The following is a 24,168-nucleotide window of genomic DNA, read 5'->3' on the forward strand; positions in this document are numbered from 1 at the left end:
GTTGTTATCTCTCCTCTTTCATTTGTGATTTTATTTATTTGGGTCCTTTCTTTCTTCTTTTTAATAAGTATGGATAGAGGTTTATCAATTTTATTGATTCTTTCAAGGAACCAGCTCCTGGTTTCATTCATCTGTTCTACTGTTTTTGTTTGGTTGTTTTAGTTTCTATATCATGTATTTCTGCTCTAATTTTTATTATTTCCCTACTTCTTCTGGTTTTAGGCTTCATTGTTGTTATTTTTCTAGCTCCTTTAGGTGTAAGGTTAGGTTGTTTGATATTTTTCTTGCTTCTTGAGGTAGGCCTGTATTTCTATATACTTCCTTCTTATCATCACCTTTGCTGCATCCCAAAAGTTTTAGAACATTGTGTTTTCATTTTCATTTGTTTCCATGTATTTAAAAAATTTCTTCCTTGATTTCTTTCTTAACCTATTCATTCTATAGTAGCATGTTGTTTAATCTCCATGTATTTGCAGTTTTCCAATTTTTTCTTGTGGCTAACTTCAAGTTTCATAGTGCTGTGGTCATAAAATATGCATGGTATGATCTCAGTCTTTTTGTCCTTGTTGAGGCCTGGTTTGTGGCCTAGTATGTGATCTACTTTGGAGAATGTTCCATGTGCTCTTGAGAAGAATGTGTATTCTGATGCTTTAAGATGGAATAAGAGAACCCAAGCTATAAACCGTTAGAGATTGAAGGAAGAATCTCCCTTGGAGGGAATCAAGTAGTAAAAACAAAAACAAAAACAAACAAAACAACAACAAGAACAAAACTTGATAGAGGATGCAATGCACACACCCAATATCTGAAAATTTCCATTCCCTTGGGGTTATCTTCTCATTTTATCAAAATAACTCTCCAAAAATTATCTTCTCATCTCCCTTGTCTTATTGGATGTTGCCCTGCAAAAGCCATGCAATATGGAAAGCTTCAAAGCAAAGGTGGCAATTCAAAAGTAGCCCACAAAACAGCTTTGGGCTATGCCTAAAGATAAAATGTTGTGCAGCCAAAAGGGGAGAAGTACATGGGCATTAAGAAGTCCACCATTAACGGTATACAATCAGAGAATGAGACCAATAGTGACAGTCATCACTATTTAGCATCAGCTAATCGAAATAGATGTTTACTATAAACTTGCGGTCTCTACTACACACTTTTGTTGCAGGACAATGTGTGATCTGGAGAGTTCTAGGGGATAAGTGAGGGCAGCTGTGCTGATAATGGGGATCTTGATTATTAAGGGAAGTAGTTAATTATCAAGTAGTATGAACGCATTTCATTATTTTTTGAAAAAAAAATCACTGTTTTATTTTTGAGAGAGAGAGAAAGAGAAAGCAGGGGAAGGACAGAGAGATACAGAGACACAGAATCTGAAGCAAGCTCCAGGCTCTGAGCTGTCAGCACAAAGCCGGATGTGGGGCATGAAACCACGGACCATGAGATCATGATCTGAGGTGAAGTCGGACGCTTAACTGACTGAGCCACCCAGGCGCCCCTATATTTCATTATTTTAACAATCAATGCAGTCATACCAGTGCAAAAAAGCTAAGTTCCAGGGAAAACAAGCTTCTCTTCAGGGTTTGGATCTTTGATACCATGACTTAGGGATCCTTGAAACTCTCGAGAACTCAGAAATCAGCTGCAAGCTTCTTGGTGAGCCCTGGTTAAGAGCTCAAGTAACGAGGCCCTCACATTATCCTTATATGATCCAATACCTACATCCCTAAGAGAGCTGGCTGAGGTCATAGTCCAATTCCTATTCTTGCTTAGAGTGTTTGGGAGATGTATTACTATGACAACAGTAAACCAGCTAAAAACACAACTACCGCTTAACCACACTCTGACTCATTACTGAATCTGCATCTGTCCCTCCCCATCCTACCCATTAAGCTCATCTCCAGGGCCTTTGACAATTGTGCAGCATTCGTTTGAAGAGTTGAATGCCACAGAATAGAGTGTATTGTGAAAAGTTTCAGTTGCAAAGTTCAGAGCATAGAAGGAAAGATAGAAGTCCTGTCCTTTTCCTTACCTGTTTCAGCACTGGTGTCCCCAGAGTAGCCATCCACTTCAGTGGTCCACTTCCAAAATGAGGTCACTGTAGATGTTGCTATAAGAACAAGGTATTAGGATCAGAGGCCTCTCTTCCATCCAAAAACTATGAGGCAAAGGGTGGCTGAAAAGTTTGGGTAACTTCACTGGGAATTTATTCTGAGCTCTCCAGAATTCCTGGAAAGGAATTGACCACTGGTACTATGAGATGATGTATCTTAGTTTATTACTGTTGGTGGTGGGAAGAGGCCCATGGAGGGTGGGCAACATATCCAAAGTCCCACAGAAAGTCAGATTAGGAGCAAAACATAAGTCAGAGTTTTCTCTTTTCTAACATGAGTACTCTAAGTCTTTTCTTACTTTTGCCTCAGATGTTCTCACAAAGAAGAATATACATATTCATTATTCTACTTCACAACATTTTAATCATTTCTCCCTTTCTTTTATTTCCATTCTGTTATTGCTATGTTTTCTCTGAGGAACCCAGTAACTTCTTATTACAAATATAATGGCATTGAACCTTCTTCTTTGGTTTCCATGACATCATTTCAGACCTCTATTGCACCCACAGAACCATAGTAAAACTCACCTTTCAAGGGAGATTGCATGGTTGTAGGTGTCTCAGTATTAGTCTTGAGTGACTTGGAAGAGTCTGCAAGGAAAAGGGAGCCCAGTCAAGGGCCCTGGTACCCTTGAGTGAACAGTTGAATGGTCTAGAGAAATTATTAAGTAAGTAATAAAGAAAGCTAAGTAGGAGAAAGTAAGTAAAGGTCAGTCAGCTCCATACCTGGACCTGTCTCAACACTTTTCTTATGATGCTGAAAAGTTGGGTGTTACCTGGTCATCCTTCACATCTTTCTAAGGCAAGATTAAGCCAGGATTCATAGGCCTCTAATAAATGTGTAGCTATAGTCCTGAGCATCTTTCAACATGGATTAAAAAGACATATTTTGCTTTTAGTAACTTATGAAATTTAGCTATTAATTTTCTTGAGAGAGATTTAGGAAGTATTACAAAGAAGATTGCTATGGGTTGATGTCAGTGGAAATGGTAGAGTTATGACTTCTGGGTATTTACTTCTGTACAAAAGCAATAAAATAACTGGCAAAGTTTTTAAAAATCAACTTTTTTTTAAACAAACAAACAAAAATCAACTTTTTCCAAAATAAAAAAAAATAGCTAGAGGTTTTGCATCAATCCAGGGAGCATTTTTAGGATAAAAACAGCTAAATGTTGTTAATAACAGCAATTTTGTGGCATCCTAACTTTTTCTAAATCCATTACTCCTCCCCAGGCCATTAGTAGCCTTGAGTTAGCAGAACAGTTTAGTTTCCAACAACTGTCATTATTTGACATGTGTGTCGGTTCTCTGACTCAAAACGCTTGTCTTTATTGATTACTCCGTGCTAAAATTCTCCCTTGGGAAAAGGATATATGTGTCATACATCTGCTTGAAGCAATGGATAACAGTTGAGGGAAACAAGAGGCTGACCAAAAAGTTTAAAAGGAAAAACTGAAGAATTAAATGTCAATAGGGGCTATGAAAATCTCTGACACATTCCTAAGAATCTAGAAGGAATGCACTTGCCAAACATAGTGCTGTGTTCATGTTCAGGAAAGACATGAGAAGGTCGTAAGTCCTTACCTCTGGCTAGCCTTGGGGCTCTGCATAAGCAGGGAGTGAAGGTTATGGCAGTTATAAGCTTCCTGGGTTAGTGTTAAGGACATATTTCTACAGGCAACAGAGCTCTTTAGAAAAGAGTGGGACATTTGTTTGTCTTAGGTATTTAAGGAATTCTCTATCTAATCATTTGCTAACTATCAAGCTAAACTAGCAGAGACTTTGTTGGCCATCCATGATAAAGAATACAAAAGACTGTACTGAATTAGTTCAGTAAAGTAACTAAACAAATAAACAGTATCTAAGACAACAAGCAATGCCAACAATAAGCCCTGGAGAAAGAGAGAGAGAATCAGGCTTCCAGAATTGCTACATTATATTGTTTAAAATATAAAAATATAAAAAAAACTGTTTAAAAAACCGTTTTCAACAAAAATATGAGATATTCAAAAAAATTAGAAAGTACAGCTCATAAACAGGTAAAAACTCAATGAATAGAAACTGTTTCTGACATAGTACAGGTATTAGACTTACTAAACCAAGATTTTAAATAAATTATTTTAAATCTGTTCAAAAATTAAAAATTTCATGTCTGAAGACCTAAAAAGAATGAAACAGATTCAAACCAAATAGACAATATCAAAAGAGACATAAATTATAAAACAGGAGCCATCTACAAATGCTTCAGTTGAAATGTACAATAACCAAAAGAAAACATCATTGGGAGAAAATTTTACTAGAGCTAATTAACATGGGAAAAAAATCATTAAACTTGAAAAGATGACAATTGAAATTAGCCACAAAAACAGAAAATAGGGTGAATGAGGAAAAGTGAGCAGTCCCTCAGAGACATGTGGGACACCATCAAGTGTACCAATGTACACATAATGAAAGTCCTAAAAAGAGAAGATGGAAAATTACAGATGGAATATTATTTTTAAATAACTTTAAAAATATCAATTTGATGAAAAGCATTATTCTTCAAATATAAGAAGCTCAGTGAACCCCAGTAGGAAAAAAATAATTTGAAAAAAAAATCTACAATTAGACACATAATCAAAAGCCAAAGCCAATGAAACAAGAGAGAAGCACGTTATCATATATGAGATTCTGAATTTTCACTCATACATAAAGTTTAAGAAATGAAAGAAATGAACATAGAGGAAGGGAGGGAAACATAAGATAAAAGCAGTGAGGGAGGCAAACCATAAGAAACTCTTAAATACAGAGAAAAAACTAAGGATTGATGGAGGGGCGGTGGGTGGGAAGATGAGCTAAATGTGTGATGGGTATTAAGGAGGGCACTAGTTGTGGTGATCACTGGGTGTTATGTGTAAGTGATGAATCACAGGGTTCTACTCCTGAAACCAGTACTACACTGTATGTCAACTAATTTGAATTTAAAGAAATAAATTTTTAAAAATAATGTGCATTTATGTAAAAAAAAGATTTATGGCTGATTTCTCAATGGAAACAATGGAAGCCATAAGACAGTGAGATAATATTCAAAGTACTAAAAAAATGAATTTCAATCAAGAATTATATATTTAGCAAAACTGCAATTTAACAACAAAGAAGAAATTAAAGTATTCCAAGATTAACAATAACTGGGAGAGTTTGTCACCAGCAGATTTGTCGTATGAAGAATCCTATGGGTAGTCTTCAATTGGAAATAAAAGGACACTAGATAGTAACTTGGATCAACATGAAGAAATAAAACATCAAAAATATAACTACATAAGTAAATATAAAGAAAGTATAAATGAATTTTTATTTGTAACTCATTTTTTTCTTTCTGATTTAAAAGACAACTACATAAAGCAATAATGTTAATGTGATTATAATGTATAAAGATGTAATCTTTTACAGTAATAGCATAAAGGAGGGGAAATTGAAAAATGAAATAAAAACAGGATATATATAAAACAAATAACAAAAGGGCAGACACATTGTTTTGTAAACCATTATATTAATTATGAATAGATTAAATTATCACATTTAAAGGCAAAGATTGGTAGTGTGGAATTATGTGGAATCTAAAAAAACAAAACACATAAACAAATAAACAAAATGCATAATCATACCTATACATACAGAAAACAAACTGATGCTTACCAGAGGGAATGGGCGTTAGGGGAAAGGGAAAATGCATGAAGGGGAGTAAGAGATACAGGCTTCCAATTATGGAATGAATAAGTCATGGGAATAAAAGGCACAACATAGGGAACATAGTCAATGATATTGTAATAGCATTGTATGGTGACAAGTAGTAGCTACACTTGTTAGCATAGCATAACATACAGAGATGTTGCATAACTATGTTGTACATCTGAAACTAATGTAACATTGTTTGTCAACTGTACTCAAACCACAACAAAATTTAAAAAGACAACTTACATTAAAAAAGAAAACAATCTAACTGCATTGTATGTATATGTAGGATTCATACACATAAATGTTTTGAAAGTATGGAAAAAGATATACCATGCAAACAGTAACTAAAATACAGCTGGAGTAGCTATACAAGTATTCAACAAAATAGACTTAAAGACAAAAACTGTTATTAGAGATAAAGAAAGACATTTAATAATTTTAAGAGTCAATCCATCAAGAAAACATTACAATTATAAACATAACTACTTCTAATAAAACAGCCCCAAAATACATGAAGCAAAAACTGACAGAATTTTCGAGAGAAATAAACAATTCAACAATAATAGTAGTTTCAATCTGTAGTTTCAATTATGGATAGAAAAACTAGATGAAAGATCAGAAGAAAATTTAAGACTTGAACAACATTTCTTGAACAAGACTGTTAACTAAATGGCTCTAACTGACATATACAGAGCACTCCACACAACAGCAGAATATATGCGCTTCTGAAGTGCATATGGAACATTATCCAGAACAGACCATATGTTAGGCCACAAATTCAGGCTCAGTAAATTTGAAACAACTAAAACAATGCAAAATATTTTCTCCAACCACAATGAAATGAAATTAGAAATAATTAACAGAAGAAAATTAGAGAAATTCACAAATATGTGGAAATTAAATGACACATTCCCAATTAACCAGTGGGTCAAAAGAAACTTATCAGGAACTAAGAAAATACTTTGAGATGATCAAAAATTAAAACACAACATATTGAAACTTATTGGAGGCAGTGAAAGTAGTACTCAAAAAAAATTAATAACTATAAATACCTACTTCAGAAAATAAGGAAGCTCTCAAGCCAATAATCTAATCTTCCACCTTAAAATGAAAACTAGAAAGAGAAAAGCAAATTAAACAGAGAACAAAGAGAAGGAAGAAAATACTTAGCAGAAATAAATGAAATAGTAAGTGGAAATTAATAGAGAAAATCAACAAACCCAAAATTTGGCTATTAAAGAAAATCAACAAAATTGACAAGCCTTTGGCTAGACCAACCTGGGAAAAAAAAAGAAAACTCAAATTGTTAAAATATTTAATATATTTAATAAAAAGAGGACCTTACTACTAACTTTGTAGAAATAAAACTAATTCTAAGGGAATACTATGAATAACTGTAAGACAATGAACTAGTTAAGATGTAAGAGAAATTCCTAGAAATTTACAAACTATTAAAACTGACAAAAGAAGAGATAGAAAACTCGAATAGGTAGAAATTTAACAAGTAAAAAGATTGGATCTCTAATCCAATACCTTCCCACAAAGTAAAGGTTAGGCCCAGATGGCTTCAATGATGAATTCTACAAAAGGTTTAAAGTAAAATTAATCCCTATTCTTCACCAATTCTTTCAAAAACTAGGAAGGTAACTCTTCCCAACTTCGTATATGAGACCAGTATACTTGATACAAAAGCAGATAAAGACATCAAAAGAAAAGAAAAAAAACACACCATGCATTATGAATATAAATGTAAAACTACTTAATAAAATACAAGCATATAAAATCCAGAAACATATTAAAAAGATTATGTACCATGTCCATTAGGGTTTATCCCAGGAATGCAGGATTGATTCAACATAGGAGAAATGTGTCAATGAAATACACTCTATTAATAGAAAAGACACAGAAAATGCACTTGACGTAATCCAACACTCTTTAATTATAAAAAAAAAAACATTAAGCAAACTAGGAATAGAGGCAATTTTCTCAGCCTGATAAAAGTATTTATATAAAACACACATGGGGCACCTGGGTGTCTCAATCAGTTGAGCATCTGACTTAAACTCAGGTTATGATCTCACAGTTCAAGTTTGAGCCGCACATGGGTTTTGCTGCTGTCAAAGAAAAGCCTGCTTCAGAACCTCTCTCCCCCTCTCCCTGTCCTTCCCCTGTTCACACTCTTTCTGAAAAATAAGAAAACATTAAAAAAACACATACAGCAAACATTATACTTAATGGTAAAAGACTGAATGCTTTTCTTATAAGATCAAAAACAAGACAATTGGGGCGCCTGGGTGGCGCAGTCGGTTAAGCGTCCGACTTCAGCCAGGTCACGATCTCGCGGTCCGTGAGTTCGAGCCCCGCGTCGGGCTCTGGGCTGATGGCTCGGAGCCTGGAGCCTGTTTCCGATTCTGTGTCTCCCTCTCTCTGCCCCTCCCCCGTTCATGCTCTGTCTCTCTCTGTCCCAAAAATAAATAAAAAATGTTGAAAAAAAAAATTAAAAAAAAAAAAAAAACAAGACAATTGTGTCCACTCTCACCATGCTTATTTACCATTGTACTGAGGTATTAACCAAGGAAATTGTGCAATAAAAAAATAAAACACATCGATATTGGAAAGGAAGACTACATGTCATTTGCAAATGTCTTCCCCCATTCTGTCAATTGCCTTTTAGTTTTGCTGATTGCTTCCTTCGCTGTGCAGAAGTTTTTATTTTGATGAGGTCCCAGTAGTTCATTTTTGTTTTTGTTTCCCTTGCTTCTGGAGACGTGTTGAGTAAGAACTTGCTGCGGCCATGATCAAAGAGGTATTTGCCTGCTTTCTCTTTGAGGATTTTGATGGCTTCCTGTCTTACATTTAGGTCTTTAATCCAGTTTGAGTTCATTTTTGTGTATGGTGTAAGAAAGTGGTCCAGGTTCATTCTTCTGCATGTCCCTGTCCAGTTTTCCCAGCACCACTTGCTGAAAAGACTGTTTTTATTCCATTGGATATTCTTTCTTGTTTTGTCAAATAATTAGTTGGCCATAAGTTTTTGTGTCCATTTCTGGGTTCTGTATTCTGTTCCATTGATCTGAGTATCTGTTCTTGTGCCAGTACCATACTGTCTTGATGATTATAGCTTTGTAGTATAGCTTGAAGTCTACGATTGTGATGCCTCCTGTTTTGGTTTTCTTTTTCAAGATTGCTTTGGCTATTCTGGGACTTTTCTGGCTCCATACAAATTTTAAGATTATTTGTTCTAGGTCTGTGAAGAATGCTCGTGTTATTTTGATAGGGATTGCATTGAATATGTAGATTGCTTTGGGTAGTATTGACATTTTAACGATATTTGTTCTTCTTATCCAGGAGCATGGAATATTTTCCCCTTTTGGTGTGTGTCTTCTTCAATTTCTTTCATAAGCTTTCCATCATTTTCAGTGTATGGTTTTTCACCTCTTTGGTAAGATTTATTCCTAGGTCGTTCATATATGGCTTTTATGATCTGCAGGTATGCTCCTTCTATCCATACTTTCTTGAGGGTTTTTATCAAAAAAGGATGCTGTATTTTGTCAAATGCTTTCTCTGCATCTTTTGAGAGCATCATATGGTTCTTGTCCTTTCTTTTATTGATGTGATGAATCACGTTAATTCTTTTTTGGATATTGAACCAGCCCTGCATCCCAGGTACAAATCCCACTTGGTCGTGGTGAATAATTTTTTTAATGTATTGTTTGATCCTGTTGGCTAATATCTTGTTGAAGATTTTTGCATCCATGTTCATCAGGAAAATTGTTCTAAAGTTCTCCTTTTTAGAGTGGTCTCTGTCTGGTTTTGGAATCAAGGTAATGCTGGCTTCATAGAAAGAGTTTGGAAGTTTTCCTTCCATTTCTATTTTTTGGAACAGCTTCAAGAGAATAGGTGTGAACTCTTCCTGAAATGTTTGGTAAAATTCCCCTGGAAAGCCATCTTGCCCTGGACTCTTGTTTTTTGGCAGATTTTTTTATTACTAATTCGATTTCCTTACTGGTTATGGGTCTGTTCAATTTTTATATTTCTTCCTGTTTCAGTTTTGATAGTGTACACATTTCTAGGAATTTTTCCATTTCTTCCAGATTACCCGTTTTTATTGGCATATTGTTGCTCATAATTTTCCCTTATTATTGTTTTTATTTCTGTTGTGTTGGTTGTGACCTCTCCTCTTACATTCTTGATTTTATTTGTTTGGGTCTTTTCCTTTTTTTTTTCTTTTTGATCAAACTGGATAGTAGCTTATCAGTTTTGTTAATTCTTTGAAAGAACCAGCTTCTGGTTTCATTGAACTGTTCTACTGTTATTTTGGTTTCAATGGCATTAAGTTCTGCTCTAATCTTTATTATTTCCTGTCATCTGCTGGTTTTGGGTTTTGTTTGCTGTTCTTTTCCTAGCTCCTTAAGGCGCAACGTTAGGTGGTGTATCTGAGATCTTTCTTTCCTCTTTAGGAAGGCCTGGACTGCTATATAGTTTCTTCTTATGAACGCCTTTGCTGCATCCCAAAGGTTTTGGGTTGTGGTGTTATCATTTTCATTGACTTCCATGTACTTTTTAATTTCCTCTTTAACTGCTTGTTTAGCCCATTCATTCTTTAGTAGGATGTTCTTCAGTCTCTAAGTATTTGTTACCTTTCCAAATTTTTTCTTGTAGTTGATTTCAAGTTTCATAGCATTATGGTCTAAAAATATGCACGGTATGATCTTGATCTTTTTGTACTTACTTAGGGCTAATAATTTTTTTAATGTATTGTTGGATCCAGTTGGCTAATATCTTGTTGAGGATTTTTGCATCCATATTCAACAGGGAAATTGGTGTCTAGTTCTTCTTTTTAGTGGGATCTTTGTGTGGGAGTTGCAGGAGAGAAGGAATAAAGGAAAAGACTTCAAAAGGGAAGGGCTGGAGAAGTTACAAGGCCTTAGGACATGTTTACACAGCTGAATGTGGCTGCAGCTTGTAAGGAACCCTAGAGCCATTAACATTGCCCAGGGCCGGATCCTCCTTCACACCTGACCCTTACTATAGTTATAGAAACCAGTGAACTCGAAATTCAACCTTGAAAAGACAGCTAAGACCATTCATTGGGCAAGCATAGTTTCTTCAACTAATAATGCTGGGACAACCAGAGAATACAATAATGAGATTGGTCCCTCTGTCTCCTGCTATATATAAAAATTAATTCTAAATAGATCAGAGATCTAAACATATGAGATATAACTTTAAAACTCTTAAAAGAAAGCATAGGAGTAAATATCTGTGTCCTTGCGTTGGTAGTGGATCCTTAGATATGACACCAAAAGCATAAGCATCAAAATAAAAAAAATAATAGGTTAGACTTCATCAAAATTAAAAACTTTTGTGTATCAAAGGACTCTATCAAGAAAGTGAAATTCAACCTGTAGAATGACATAAAATATTTGCAAACAATATATCTGAAAATAATCTAGCATTAAGAATATACGAAACAATATTACAACTCAACAGTTACAAAGGCAAACAATCAAATTTTGAAATGTGCACAATTACATTTATAAAATTAGACATGGGGATACAATGCACAACATGGGAAATACAGTCAATAATATGTAATAATACATAACAACTTTGTATGGTAAATGATGGTAGCTAGACTATACATGGTGATCACTTCATGTTTATTAATGTGGAATCAAAACATTGTACACCTGAAACTAATATACTATTGTATACTTCAATAAACTACACTTCAATAAAAAATAGTGTGCAAAATATTTGAATAATCTATCCTCCAAAGAAGGCATACAAAGGGCCAATAAGCACATGAAAAGATAGTCAACATCATTAGTCACTAGGGACATGCAAAGTGTAACAAGGTGATACTACTTCATACCCACTTAATTTGTTATAATTTAATAAATAAAATGCAAAATAAGTTGATGGAAAATGAGGAGAAATTGCAACCCTCATACACTGCTGATGAGAATGTAAAATAGTACAGCCACTTTGGAAAAGAGTTCAGGAGTTACTAAAAAGATATGTGTAGAGTGACTATATGACCCAGAAATTCCATTCTTACTCTTATACTTAAGCGAATTGAAATGAAATTCAAATGAAGACATGTACATGATTGTTACTAGTAGCATTATTCATAATAACAAAAAAGTAGAAACAACCCCAGTTCCCATCAATTGACGAGTGAATGATAACGTGTGTTATATCCGTGCAATGGAATAATATTTGGCAATAAAAAGAATGAAAATCTAATACATGCTACACCATGGATGAACTTTGAAAATATCATACTAAGTAAAAGAAACCAGACACAAAATGTCACATATTGCATGGTTCAATTAATATGAAATACCCAGAATAGATAAGTATTCTAAGGTAAGTAAGCAGAAAGTAGATTAGTGATTTCTAGGGGTTGGAGGAATGGAGTATGAGAGTGATTGCTTAAAGAACATGATGGTTCCTTTTGGAGTATTTAAAATGCTCTTGAATTGGATAATGGTGATGACTGTGCAGCTATCTGAACCACTGAATCATATTCATTTAAATGTTGAATTTTATAGTATGCAAAGTATATCTCGTTGACAAAAAGATGTCAGTGGAGGTGGATAGAATTTCTTTAGACTAAGAAGAAGGAAGAAAATTGCAGGTAGGAAGAACAGCACTTTATGTTACAGATGTGGAAAGATAAGTCTGGATAGGTTGTCTGGGAACAGACTAAGGGAGTTTAGGCTTTGTTTTTTGTAGAAGTGTCCATGTGGAGCAACGGAAAGTTTCTGAGGAATGAATAAACATTGCCCAATCTAAATTTTGCAAAAATAATTCTGACAACAGTGTGGTGAGGTTTTTGAAGGTGAAGGAGTGGTATAGTTTGTCTATTCATTTACAAATATCCATTAAGTGCCTCTTATATGCCAAGTACTTTGCTGGACCTTCATGGATTTTATATCTCATGACATAGAATAGATACTCAATAAATGATGATTTAGTTGATGGTTTGGTGTGAATGGATGGACATAGAGAAGTCATTTAAAAGGCGATTGGAAAAAAAAAACTGACACTCTCCTTATTTCCATTCCCCAGAAATTGTTCAAGAAAAAATATGATGAAACTAATGAGGGTATTGGAAAAGAAAAGAGGAGCTTAATAAGAGAGCTGATTCAGTAGTTGAATTCACAGCACTTGGTGATATTGATGATTATTTGAAATGGAAGGGGAGAAGGAAGTTAAAGATGTTGCTGAAGCTTCAAACTAGGTCTTTGACAACATTTATGAACCAAGAGATAAATTAAGGAAAAGCCAGCAGAGGGGTCTTAGAAGGATCAGTCAGATAACTCTTAGGAGAACCAAGAGAGAATGGTGGTGCTGATAGAATTTGAAAGACCTTTGAGGAGGAAGGAATGTTAACTGTTACACTGATGTTGAAGAGGATGAGTGTGAATGAAAAGGTCTAAAATTTTCATAATTTGGAGGTTAGTGATGACTCAATAGGCGGGTCAGAAAGTTAGATTAGCTGAGGTTAAAAGCACAGATGGAGGGTTTGCTGTGGAGAGAAAGGCATATTTTACTCTGATCCAAGAAGGAATTGGTAGGGAAATGTCAAGACAGAGAGGGTAGTTGAGAGAATTCACATCTGAGAGGGATCTGGGTATTCTCTCATGTTATGAGAGCCGAACTGGAGGCTTAAAATAGAGTAAAAGTGTTCTCAACAGCTGCTATAAGGAATGGGACAAAAATTCTCAAGTTGGTAAACAGTATGGGGATAGGCAGTGTATGTCACAGAACATGAAAGTAAACTGATAACTGAGACCAAAGCATCTCTACAGTAAAAATGTAATTAATGTTTATTTATTTTTGACAGAGAGAGAGACAGAGAGAGACAGAGCATGAGTGGGGGAGGGGCAGAAGGAGGGGGAGACACAGAATCTGAAGCAGGCTCCAGGCTCTGAGCTGTCAGCACAGAGCCCGACGCGGGGCTCAAGCTCACAGACTGTGAGATCATGACCTGAGCCAAAGTCGCATGCTCAACTGACTGAGCCACCCAGGCACCCGTCTCTGCATTTTTTAAAATCAAAGCTTAGCTGTCTGAATGTGAAGAAAGGCATGGCATCCAGAGCTATATCATAAGTGAGGAATGGCATAGAGTGTAATGCAGAGGAATGAGGATTTAGAGTTATGTAGGTCAGAGATAAAATGCAACCAGAATCATGGAACCAGGTTGAGGTGCAGAAAGAAGGTGAAGGCTCACAGAGCAGAGAAGGGTGCAAAACTGAGAGTAACTTCTCTGAGTCTCATTTTCCTTTCTCGTCAGTAAAGGACAATGATAAATAGTGCCTAACAACTTTGTTGCCTGTAAGCATAAACTTTGATAAGGAATGGACAGATTGGTTGTAAGCAAGGTCCTTCCCAGATGGGCTAGGAACTAACTCACAGAAAAGTGAGAATTTTCAACTATCGCTTTATGAAGTATACTTTCTTGGACTTTCTGGTCATGTTCTGCCCTCTCTGCCTGACCATTTGTCAACTCTCAGAGAACTGGACCATGTAATTCTCTAAGAGTCAGACTGCCCTTGTTCCCCCAACAACTAACAGACCAAAACATACACACACATACTCATTACAACTCAACTTTGGGAAATAAATTCTTTCAAGAAAACAAAGGAGTCTCAAACCAACATTAATCTCCTAATCCAAATAATGAGTGAGAGCCAGCTTGCTCATTTTCCTTATACAGAGCTATCTTCTGAGGATAATAATTTTTAGGTGGCTCAGAGGATAAGTCCCTAAAAGTTAGTTAGTTCCCAACATGTTTTGGGCAATGGCAGCCTTGTTGGAATAAACATCCTCCCTTCCAAGGAGATGTCTTGGAAGACAACAAGATGCATTTAGACATACCACTGCTGGGATGTCCGTTTAAACCCCAACGTGCAGCCTTTATGTACATAATTTGTTGTGCTCCCAGGATAATTCTGTAAGAAACAGCCAGATCTTGATTTACCAGAGTCAATCAGAGACATCAACCAGAACTTTCATTTGACTTTAGAAGAAGATGGAAGGGGGGTGGTGGTATCAAAAAAACCCCCAACAATATGTAGATATCTGGGCTTTATTTCATGAAGCAAAACCAAACACAAACAACAAAATAACCAAAAAAATCCTCACTAAACAAAACAAAGAAAAAGAAAAATGTTATAACGGCTAAAATCAAAAAGACAAGAAATAACAAGTGTTGGTGAAGATGTGGAGAAAAAGGTACTCTCATACACTGCTGGTGAGAATGTTAACTGGTACAGCCACTGTTAAAAACAGCATGGAGTCTTTTCATAAATAAATAAATAAATAAATAAATAAATGTAGAAATACTATATGATCCATTAATTCTGCTATTGGGAATCTACCCAAAGAATATGGAAACACTAATTTGAAAAGACATATATGCACCTCTATGCTTATTGCAGCATTATTTACACTAGCCAAGATATGGAAGCAACATAAGTGTTCATGGATAGACAAATGGATACAGAAAAAGTGGTGTATATATGTACAATGGAATGTTAAATAGCCATAAAAGAGGATACAATCAAGCCATTTGAGACAACATGGAGGGACATAGAGGATATTATGGTAAGTGAAATAAGTAGACTGAGAAAGACAAATACCATATGATTTCACTCATATGGTATCTAAAAATGAATTTAAAAAAGCAGAATTAAATGTATAGACACAGAGAACAAACTGATGGTTGCCAGAGGGTAGGAGTGTGGGAAGATGGGAAAAATGTGTGAAGAGGAATGGGAGATACAGGCTTCCAGTTAGGAAATAAAAGAGGATAAAAGCACAGTAAAAGGAATGTAGTTAATGATATTGTAATAGTGATGTAATAGTAGCTTCACTTGTAGTGAACATAGCATAATGTATAAACATGTCAATTCACTATGTTGTGCACCTGAAACTAATGTAACACTGTGTGTCAACTATACAAAAAAAAAAAAAAGAAAGAAAAGAAAGAAAATAACAACAACAAAAATAGATTCCAAAGGGTGTCCGGGAGCTAATAAAGATTCAAACATAAGAGACAATTAGATGTAATGGAAAGAGTACGCCATCTTCATGCAAGTTCCCACTTGAACTTTCTAGCTGTGAGCTCCTCGGCAAATATATTTCCCTTTCTGATTTTCAATTTCTTCCATAAAATTAGGCTGATGATAGCTATCTCATGAGATAGATGTGGGAATCAATTATAAAATGTCTGTGAGTTCTTGTGAATTGTGTCTGCAAAATATGAATTACCTAGTGAATGTCACTTTCCCCATTACCCTCTTTGTCTTCTTAACCCACAACATGACAGGCATTGTCTCCAGCCTTGTGATTATCAGTTCAGAATTTTTCTTTCTCTGTGATTGCACAACCCAGGACACCACCCCCCTCCACACACACAAACTGTCTTCTATGGAATAAAGATATCTCCATTACAAGGACTGTGATTGAAAGGATCTCCAAAAGAAAGGATTGCTCACCTTTGACCACAAACTTCACAATGTCACTGCGCTGCTCAGATCCTACCCGGCCCTTGGCAGTACAGAAATAGGAGCCGGAGTCAGCCACCACAGCATGCTTGAAGAGTAAGGTACTCGAGCCTGCTACTTTGATGGGTTCTTGATTGACAGTCTGTTCCTTATACCAAACATAACTGATGGGAGGAGAACCCCAAGCCTGGCATTGAAGACTAATCCTCATTCCCTGGGGTACTGTGAAGCCATAGCCACTGCCAGTCGTCACTGTGGGCTTGGAAACAGAGACTGCAAAAGGGAAGACAAGAGGGGAGGCTCTGAGAAGTTACAAGGATATGTGAAGATAAGGCTGAGTCATGCTTCCTGTGTATAGGAACAAGTATATATCTGCAAAGGGAACTAAAAGGGGTTCTTGACTTGGGAGAGAAGAAAAAAAATCTTTCTTTGGACGATTAGGTACTGTTTTGTGTTATCTGGGGTTGGGGATTATCTGGAATTAAAAATCAACTGATTTTTTAAAAATGTATAGAGATTTTTTTTAGGCATCAGTAGATTGAGTTTTTGGATTATCTGCAATTTTGGATTACCAGGGCAGGCTTTCATAAATTGTCAAGTCAGCAATATTTATTTTGGCTGAACCCAGCATCCCTTTCCCCAGAGCTTTTCTGTCAACCTCTAGTTACTCTCCAATATTATGATTAGAAAGATATACTCATTTTCATGAGTTTTAAGACCCATAACCCAAGGAGGGCAACCAGGGTGTGGATGCTGGAACTTCTGGGAAACTTCAAGGGGTAAATATTTGAAGACGAGGAGCCCTTTTCAACACTTCTTAAATTATACTATAAGAGTGGTGACCCTGATGATCTTATGCCTATCCACTTCTCTTGATTAGCACATATAACTGAAAAGAGTCTGTATACAAGTAGACAAAATTCCCTGGGTTTATCAAGGTTTTCTAGGATTATAGTCCTTTATTTGGCCTTCATCTATTAGTGCTTTCCTACCTCCACAGTGACTCACCTTTCTGGACGCGGAGCTCAATGATCTTATCTTTCACCACTTGGTTACCATTAGGGGTCTGCCAAGTGACTTCACATGTGTAGTGGCTCCGGTCATCCATCTCCAGGGTATTCAGTTGGAGGGACACATCTCCTGGAACCTTGTGGCTCACTTGTAGGCGGCCTCGGTACTTTGCTTGCTGGATATGGTCTCCAGAGGAATCATGTAGAAATATGGTGACTGGGTCCAAGTCACGTTGTACCAGCCACTTTACCAAGACTTGAGTGTAACCTTGCAGAGGACCATAGGTGCATGGAATATTTACATCCCCTTTCCAAGGCCCTGTCACACTCTCAGGTGCTTCCAGGATGGGATGGCCTGAAGAGGAGAAACAGAGGAAGAAAGCAGACATAGATAGCCCACCCATCTGGAAGCTAGGATAGAAGTGGCAGGTCTCAAGAAGCTTCTGAGAAACACCTCTCAAATTTCCTTCCATAATACTTTCAGATTGATGTGTCATTTTGTTCCCTGCCAGCCTTCCCATCAATCAGAACCTGTTCTCAGAAGGAAAGCTCTTAACACGTTAGCTTTTTTCAGTTTCAAGTCCTTTTCTTGTCACTACCTTGCTGTGAGATGACTCTGGGTAAGTCAATTTTCACCATGAGGACCCATTTTCTTATCTATAATGTAGAGAGTTTGAATGGAATGATCTTTAAGGATTCTTCAAACTGTGAAATTCTGTAAGTCTATTAAAAAAAGCTTCTTTCAACATTTTCCAAAAGAAGTGTAAGAGCAAATGCTAAATAGCTGTGTTTGGGATATTTTATTATGTAATTATGTACCTGGAGAAATATGGGGGCTTCACAGCTAAGAAAGAAAGGGCCATATTCCCTGCTTACTCCCCATTGCTCCACAGAAGGGCTCAGTTTTTGGGTCCCCATCCCTAAGCTCTTCTCTAGAAGGGAAGAAGGTTGCTGAAAAGGGCAACTCTGAGGGTGGAAACATGTGTGAAATGTATTCCTGTTTAATAAATTCATTAGTTATTGTTAACTTTGAAACTTGCTGTTAAAAGCCTGACTTTTTTCCTGATTTCTTTTTCTTTATTTTTGCTTTCTCTTAGGTTTCACCAAAGGTACATTGGAAAATCCCATCCCAAGGGGTAATGGAGAGGAAAATGTCTGGAGAGGAAAAGGATATGAATAAAATCCTAGAGCTGGCTATGGTAAGGATGGTAGTAGGAACAAAAGGAGATTGATCCTTGGAATGCTGGGGAAGGAAACAGGGGGAAGGCGAGTTGGGGGTGTTGAGAGAGCCATCACCTCCCTTTAGAAATTTCCATTCATAAAGTTGTATTTTGAAGACTTTGTGTTTTACTTAAATCTGACCAAGAGTGAGGGATCACATTTAGACAATTTATTTATGTCTGTACCAGAAGAATGAGCTTGAAACTGTGAGATGTAACTGAATAAAAGCCTTTTATGTAGCTCAGATTCCCAGGCTTCAGTCAAAGAGGTGGAAGACCGGATGGGGGCATCCTCCCAGAATTTATTGCCAAGTACCAGGGTTTCTATCAGTGGGGAGACTAAAGTCAAGTCTCTAGTCTGTACCTTCAGCAGAAATTCTTAGAGCATAACTAGCATATTTTGGACAAGATAAAAGCCTTGAGTAGAAAAGAATAAACAAACATGAGTCCATGTTGTTAAATCCACCACATATTCTCTGGAGGGTTTCAGATTGTGCAGGAAGCAGAACTCAAACCCATGAATGGGAGCATAATAGGGGTGGATTTTGGTTTGCTCTAAAAATGAACTTTATAATTATCCATATCTGTTTATTGATGGACTAAGTTGTCAGGGGGAAATTCTGAGCTTTGTTTATGTCTTGGACAGTATTACTCTTTAAGGTACCTTCCAATCCTAGATGGTTCAATACTAATTGTAATGGAAATGGAAGTTAAATAATTACATTTTCTAGCTGGTGGTGAACTATCACCAGATGGTGGTGAGTTTCACTGTGCTATTGCTAGTGTAGGCCTCCATATGCATGCAAATACAGCTTATCATCATCATGAACACAAACGTGTCACTTGCAAACACACATATAGGGCCTTAAGTCCCATGAAAACCATCTGAGCCTCTCAGTTTAATGTGCTTTTTCCCAATAATCTTCCAGCTCTCCCAAATCTGTCTCCCCTCCTCTGAAAAGCATTCTCACACTTTTCTCCTGGACAACAAAGCAGCATTCTGCTGTGAGGACATTTGGAACAGCTGAACATGCCTTTGTCTATATGTATGTATGCCTTCCCTCTTGGGGGACTTTAGGGAACTGCAAGGCCTGGCTTACATTACCATTTCTGGGAACTTCCTGGGGAATCTCACAGAGCCCACTGTGGTCTATCAAGAATATGAATAGCCAATCTCAATTTCTCAATCTTGAAAGTCACTTCTAAAAGTAGATTGGGCTTGGGGCACCTGGGAGGCTCAGTCAGTTAAGCGTCTGACTCTTGATCTCAGCTCAGGGTTTGATCTCAAGGTTGTGAGTTCAAGTCGTGTGTTGGGCTCCACGCTGGGCATGAAGCCTACTTGAAAAAAAAGAAGACAAAGGAGTAAAAGAAAAGAAAAGAAAAAGAAAAAAAAAAGAATTGGTTGGGCTTTACTTCCACATTCCAGAATAAGGGCATGGGACAGAGTTAGAAACAATAGTTCTAAGAATTACATATTTTTTCCCCTTTTACTTTTTTCTTCCCCTCTCCTTTCTTCTTTACTACCTTCAACCCGTGCTTCCATCTGGTTTATATTCTTCTTCTTTCTTTTTCTTGTTTTCCCCTCTTTCCTCCTGCTTCATTAGTAGCACAAAGACAGAGTGTATGGTAGGCATAGAGCATCACACACACAAAAAAGACATTGTACATTATGTACTCTGATCTCCAAAGTGAAGGTAACCTCAATAGAATTGACTTTCACCTGCCAGCTTTCCTTGTGATTCTCAGAGAGCCTAGAGAAACACTGAATAGAAGCACCTAATGAGATCAGGAGAATAGTGAATAACAGCATGATGTAGTAAGAAGAACAACACCAATCGAAGTCCAAGGTCTATCATAACATGTGACCTGTGTCACCATGTCTCTGTGTGACCTGGAGTAAATTTCTAAACCTGTCTGAGATTCAGGTCATTATCAATAAAATGGAGACAACAATAAACCTTCCATTCAGGGCTATTTGAAGATCAAATGAGCTTTTAGGTGTGAAAGCACCTAACATAATGGATGGCATTCAGTAGGTGGTAGATAATTGCCAGTCCTGTCTCATGCCTCAAGAGAAACTTTTCATATTTGTTTTGATTCCTCTTATCTTGCAGAAGTCCTCTATATGTCTTCTCCAGAGGAATGATTAATTAGATTATATCATTTTCAGTTTTAATGATGACCTGAAGGAGGAGTTAGCACATGAGAAGGTAAGCGGCTGCCCTCACCAACCTGGGGGAGCCTACCAAGTTATGAGCAGGAAATAGGCCATCCATGGATTGTAAGGAGCCAGAAAAGATAAAGTAGCCTGTATAAATAACAACAGGACTTGTTTGGAAGCCAATGTGAAATGTTGATCAAATTAAGGAATATAGATGACTTTCCTGGAAGAATGGGTAGGGAAAATATATTTCAGGAAACTCTCACCTCCTGGGGAAATGCTCTGCCTTTTATGGATCCGTGAAAACCACCAAATGGCAAAGCACTTGCTTTGACAGGGATTGAGGTACCAGGCAGTATAGAATTTGAGACTTTTAGAATGGCATAGCTGCAAGAGATTTTGGTTGCATTTCCTCATGGTACATGTAGGCAAGCCAAGAGAAAGAAAGATGCTTATCTAAAAGTTACACAGAAAGCAGGGGCTGAACTGGGCCTAGGGATTTAAGAAGAAAGGCTTTCGGATGCTACACTGCCTTCTTACCTTATTAAACCACTAGCCACAACTGAAATTAGTAACCCCTTACTTGACATGGTTTAAAGTTGCTTGATTTGACTTGCTGAAAAAAAAAATCCATCTGCTGGCTATTTTCTGAAAAGCGTTTCCCAGGCCTTCAGAGTCTTACTCTGTTTTCTCAGGGAAAAACTGAATTTTCTCTAAATATTATCCCTCTACAGGAGAAAGACCTGGGCTAGGCATTGACTCAAGGGGCTTTGTTGAAAAGAGTTTAATTTGAGAAACCGGGGACGATACTTGTTCTAGGAACTGGACTTAGAAAAGCAAAATTCAGGGCCTGTGTAATAGTCCTAAATAAAGGAAAAGCTTAGTTTTCTGGGCAAGAGTTCCTTTATAGGGCCAATGTTAGGTCCTTTTTTAAATCTTCCTCCTCTCACCATCACACAGAGAGTGGGATCTTCCCATAACCCCACACCCCCATGTGTGGCCTCTCTCCCTCTCTTGGGTTGCCTCCTGGCTTAGATAATAGCTGTTAATAAAATGTTTATAATGTTTATAAAGTGAAAATATTTATTATTATTATTACTATTATTATTATTATTATTTCAACGTGTCTTTGACCCAGCAGCTGATTCTGGCCCCTAGAGGCCCTATGAGGCCAGCCAAACTGATATAATCACTGTACGGTAGGCTGGAGACACTGAGATCCAGGGAGAGGGAAGGTGTTATTGGCCATTCAGTATGTCCTAAGATCTAGATCTATAGTGTTAAACACTCCACACAAAAGAAAGTTCTGCTTCCATGTCTAGAGGACCTCACAGGCAGAAGAAGGAACAATATACATGAGAATACTCACGTGAACACACACAATTTAACTTTAACATGTACAGAATGTTACCCTGAGCCCGAGTCCTGCTTCTGTAAGTGTCTGCTAAAAACAACAGATTTGGAGAAGGTAGAAAGGTGTACTCTAAAACCTGGCAGATGATGAAATATTGCCATTTTTAAAAAGCACTATTATTTAGGAAAATTAACTCTGCCACTAATGGTCTGTGGCCTGGAGCACATTCTTGTCCTCTCAGGTAACTCGATTTAGTATCTCTTTTAGCTTTGAGGCTCTAGAATTCGATGGGTCACAAAGGCCCAGGATAGATTAGCATAATTTGAGTCTGTTATGAAAAACTGAGTTCTTCCTGACCACAAAGGGACACCAACCTAACATCCATCCATCCTCTCCCTCTAAAGATATGGAACAAGCAGAGATGCAGCAAGAACAGATTTACCCTATCTTGGGTTTCACTTAGCTATTACTCATGCTTAGTTACCTAAAAGTCTATCTCAATTCTCAGGGATATAAATGAGAATGGGGGAATACCCAAGGAAATAATGCTTCTATGGGATAGCCAGACTTCTTTTAGGATATATACCCAGCATTAATTTCCCCCAAGTAGCCTGGACAAACTGGGCCATATTCACAGGGAAAGGAGCTACCGCAAGAGGTGGTAAGAAACCACCAAGTCCTATGAATAGCAATTGAAGAAGCTAGGGCTTGTTTATTTTGGAGAAGAGATAAATCAAAGGGACATAGTGTCTGTCCTCAGAACTCTAAAGGGCTGTCACAACATCAAGGGAGTAGATATGTTCTTTGTGTCTCCAAGAAATAGAGCTGGGGTTTTAGGATGGAAGTCACAAGGAAGTGGATTTAGTTCAACACAAGGAAGAACTTCTAACATTTGGAACTACTCTTGCACAGACTAGATAGTCTGGGGAAGTGGTGAACTCTCAATGTCTGGAATTATGTAAACAGATATTTTGAGCACTTGTTCATATCTATGAAAAATGGGTCTAGATTACTTTTAAGGTCCTATATAACTCTTGGACAACATTCCTTCCTTGAAGCTTATATATCTTAACAGGGATCAAGACCTAGAAATAGAGGCGTTAAGGTATAATGGCAGAATTTCAGGTGAAAGAAGATGGAGGAAGGATTTGGGTGGCATTGGGCACCTTCTTAATGTCCCGGAGATATGACAAGTACTAGAAAATCATGTGGATATTTTCGAGAGAATCCTTTTTAATTTCTACCCAAACTTACCTTCTAGCTTCTTCAGTAGTCTTCAGCTGCCCCAAACTGAGAGAGTCTGTAGCACTGTTTGAGAATACTCACCTATTCAGCAGGAATAGGCTTTTCTCAGTAGCCATTCAATCCCCACACCCCAGCCTTTTGCCTGTGACAGCAGTAGCGGCCAGATAGCCATTTCCTTCCTTACCATAGGTGACCATTGTTAGGTGGCCCAGGAGCAGGAGGTCCAGTAAGAGCCTCATCACAGCTTTAGACAGTTTTTTCCTTTATTCCAGCCTCTTGCTGTCAAAGGCTTGAACTTATGATGGCTGTCAGCTTCTGTGCCTGCTTACTTCCCTTCCTTCTCTATATCTCTCACTTGGACTCCCAGTCTCATCTCACATTCTCCTTCCTTCCCTATTTCAGCACAAGTCATGTGAGTACTCCCTCCCTCCCCTGCCTGGTATTGGGGGTTCAGGGTGAGTGAAGCAATTCCTCCCCCTGTTAGGGTATTGATTTGACTTTCCCTGGAGCCAATAAGGCTTTCTCCCAGTCTTTGATCTCCCAGGATGTATTTATTTTGTGTTTCTTCCACAAGACTCTGAGGCTGGGGATGACTTTTGGGTATGAGTTTTCTCCCTCTACTATAGAGATATTTTCCTTTCTGGTAGGCCCAGGGAGGAGAGATCAACATTACTGGCCTATGCAATATTTAGCAGTCATACCTTTAACTCCTGCCTGATACGCCTGTGCAAACGAACAGAGTTTTGGCAGTGGGTGCCTGTGGGCTTCAGAGTACAAGAGATTAAGTGTATGAAAGAGATTTCTGTAAATCAAAAAGTAAGTAATTGGCAATCC

At 37.3% G+C, this 24,168-nt stretch overlaps 1 protein-coding gene and 1 long non-coding RNA gene across 12 annotated transcripts in view; one reads left to right on the plus strand and one right to left on the minus strand.

The window, feature by feature from the left end:
* Positions 1–23,648, minus strand: part of VSIG4 (V-set and immunoglobulin domain containing 4) — a 29,442-nt gene extending 5,794 nt beyond the window's left edge. For 4 of the 5 annotated variants that reach the window (XR_009257241.1, XM_058714082.1, XM_058714081.1 and 1 more), the window contains exons 1-5: positions 23,519–23,648; positions 17,353–17,709; positions 16,336–16,617; positions 2,639–2,701; positions 2,030–2,107 (exon numbers count right to left, since the gene is read on the minus strand). Coding sequence is in view for 4 of the 5 variants with exons in the window: in XM_058714082.1 (XP_058570065.1) it covers positions 2,030–2,107; positions 2,639–2,701; positions 16,336–16,617; positions 17,353–17,709; positions 23,519–23,573 (835 nt within the window). In the remaining variant the exon portion in view is untranslated. The remainder of the gene's footprint in view (positions 1–2,029; positions 2,108–2,638; positions 2,702–16,335; positions 16,618–17,352; positions 17,710–23,518) is intronic. The other variant, XM_058714083.1, reaches the window with a different exon arrangement.
* Positions 1–24,168, plus strand: part of LOC131502905 (uncharacterized) — an 83,757-nt gene that overhangs the window by 12,653 nt on the left and 46,936 nt on the right. For 3 of the 7 annotated variants that reach the window (XR_009257245.1, XR_009257243.1, XR_009257247.1), the window contains exons 4-6: positions 15,277–15,442; positions 16,232–16,445; positions 18,452–19,620. This is a non-coding gene — a long non-coding RNA (uncharacterized LOC131502905). Of the gene's footprint in view, positions 1–15,276; positions 15,443–16,231; positions 16,446–18,451; positions 19,621–20,688; positions 24,151–24,168 lie in introns of all 7 variants that reach the window. The other 4 variants (XR_009257246.1, XR_009257244.1, XR_009257249.1 and 1 more) reach the window with 3 other exon arrangements.

Source organism: Neofelis nebulosa, chromosome X (genome assembly GCF_028018385.1).
Source record: "Neofelis nebulosa isolate mNeoNeb1 chromosome X, mNeoNeb1.pri, whole genome shotgun sequence".
Taxonomy (NCBI): domain Eukaryota; kingdom Metazoa; phylum Chordata; class Mammalia; order Carnivora; family Felidae; genus Neofelis; species Neofelis nebulosa.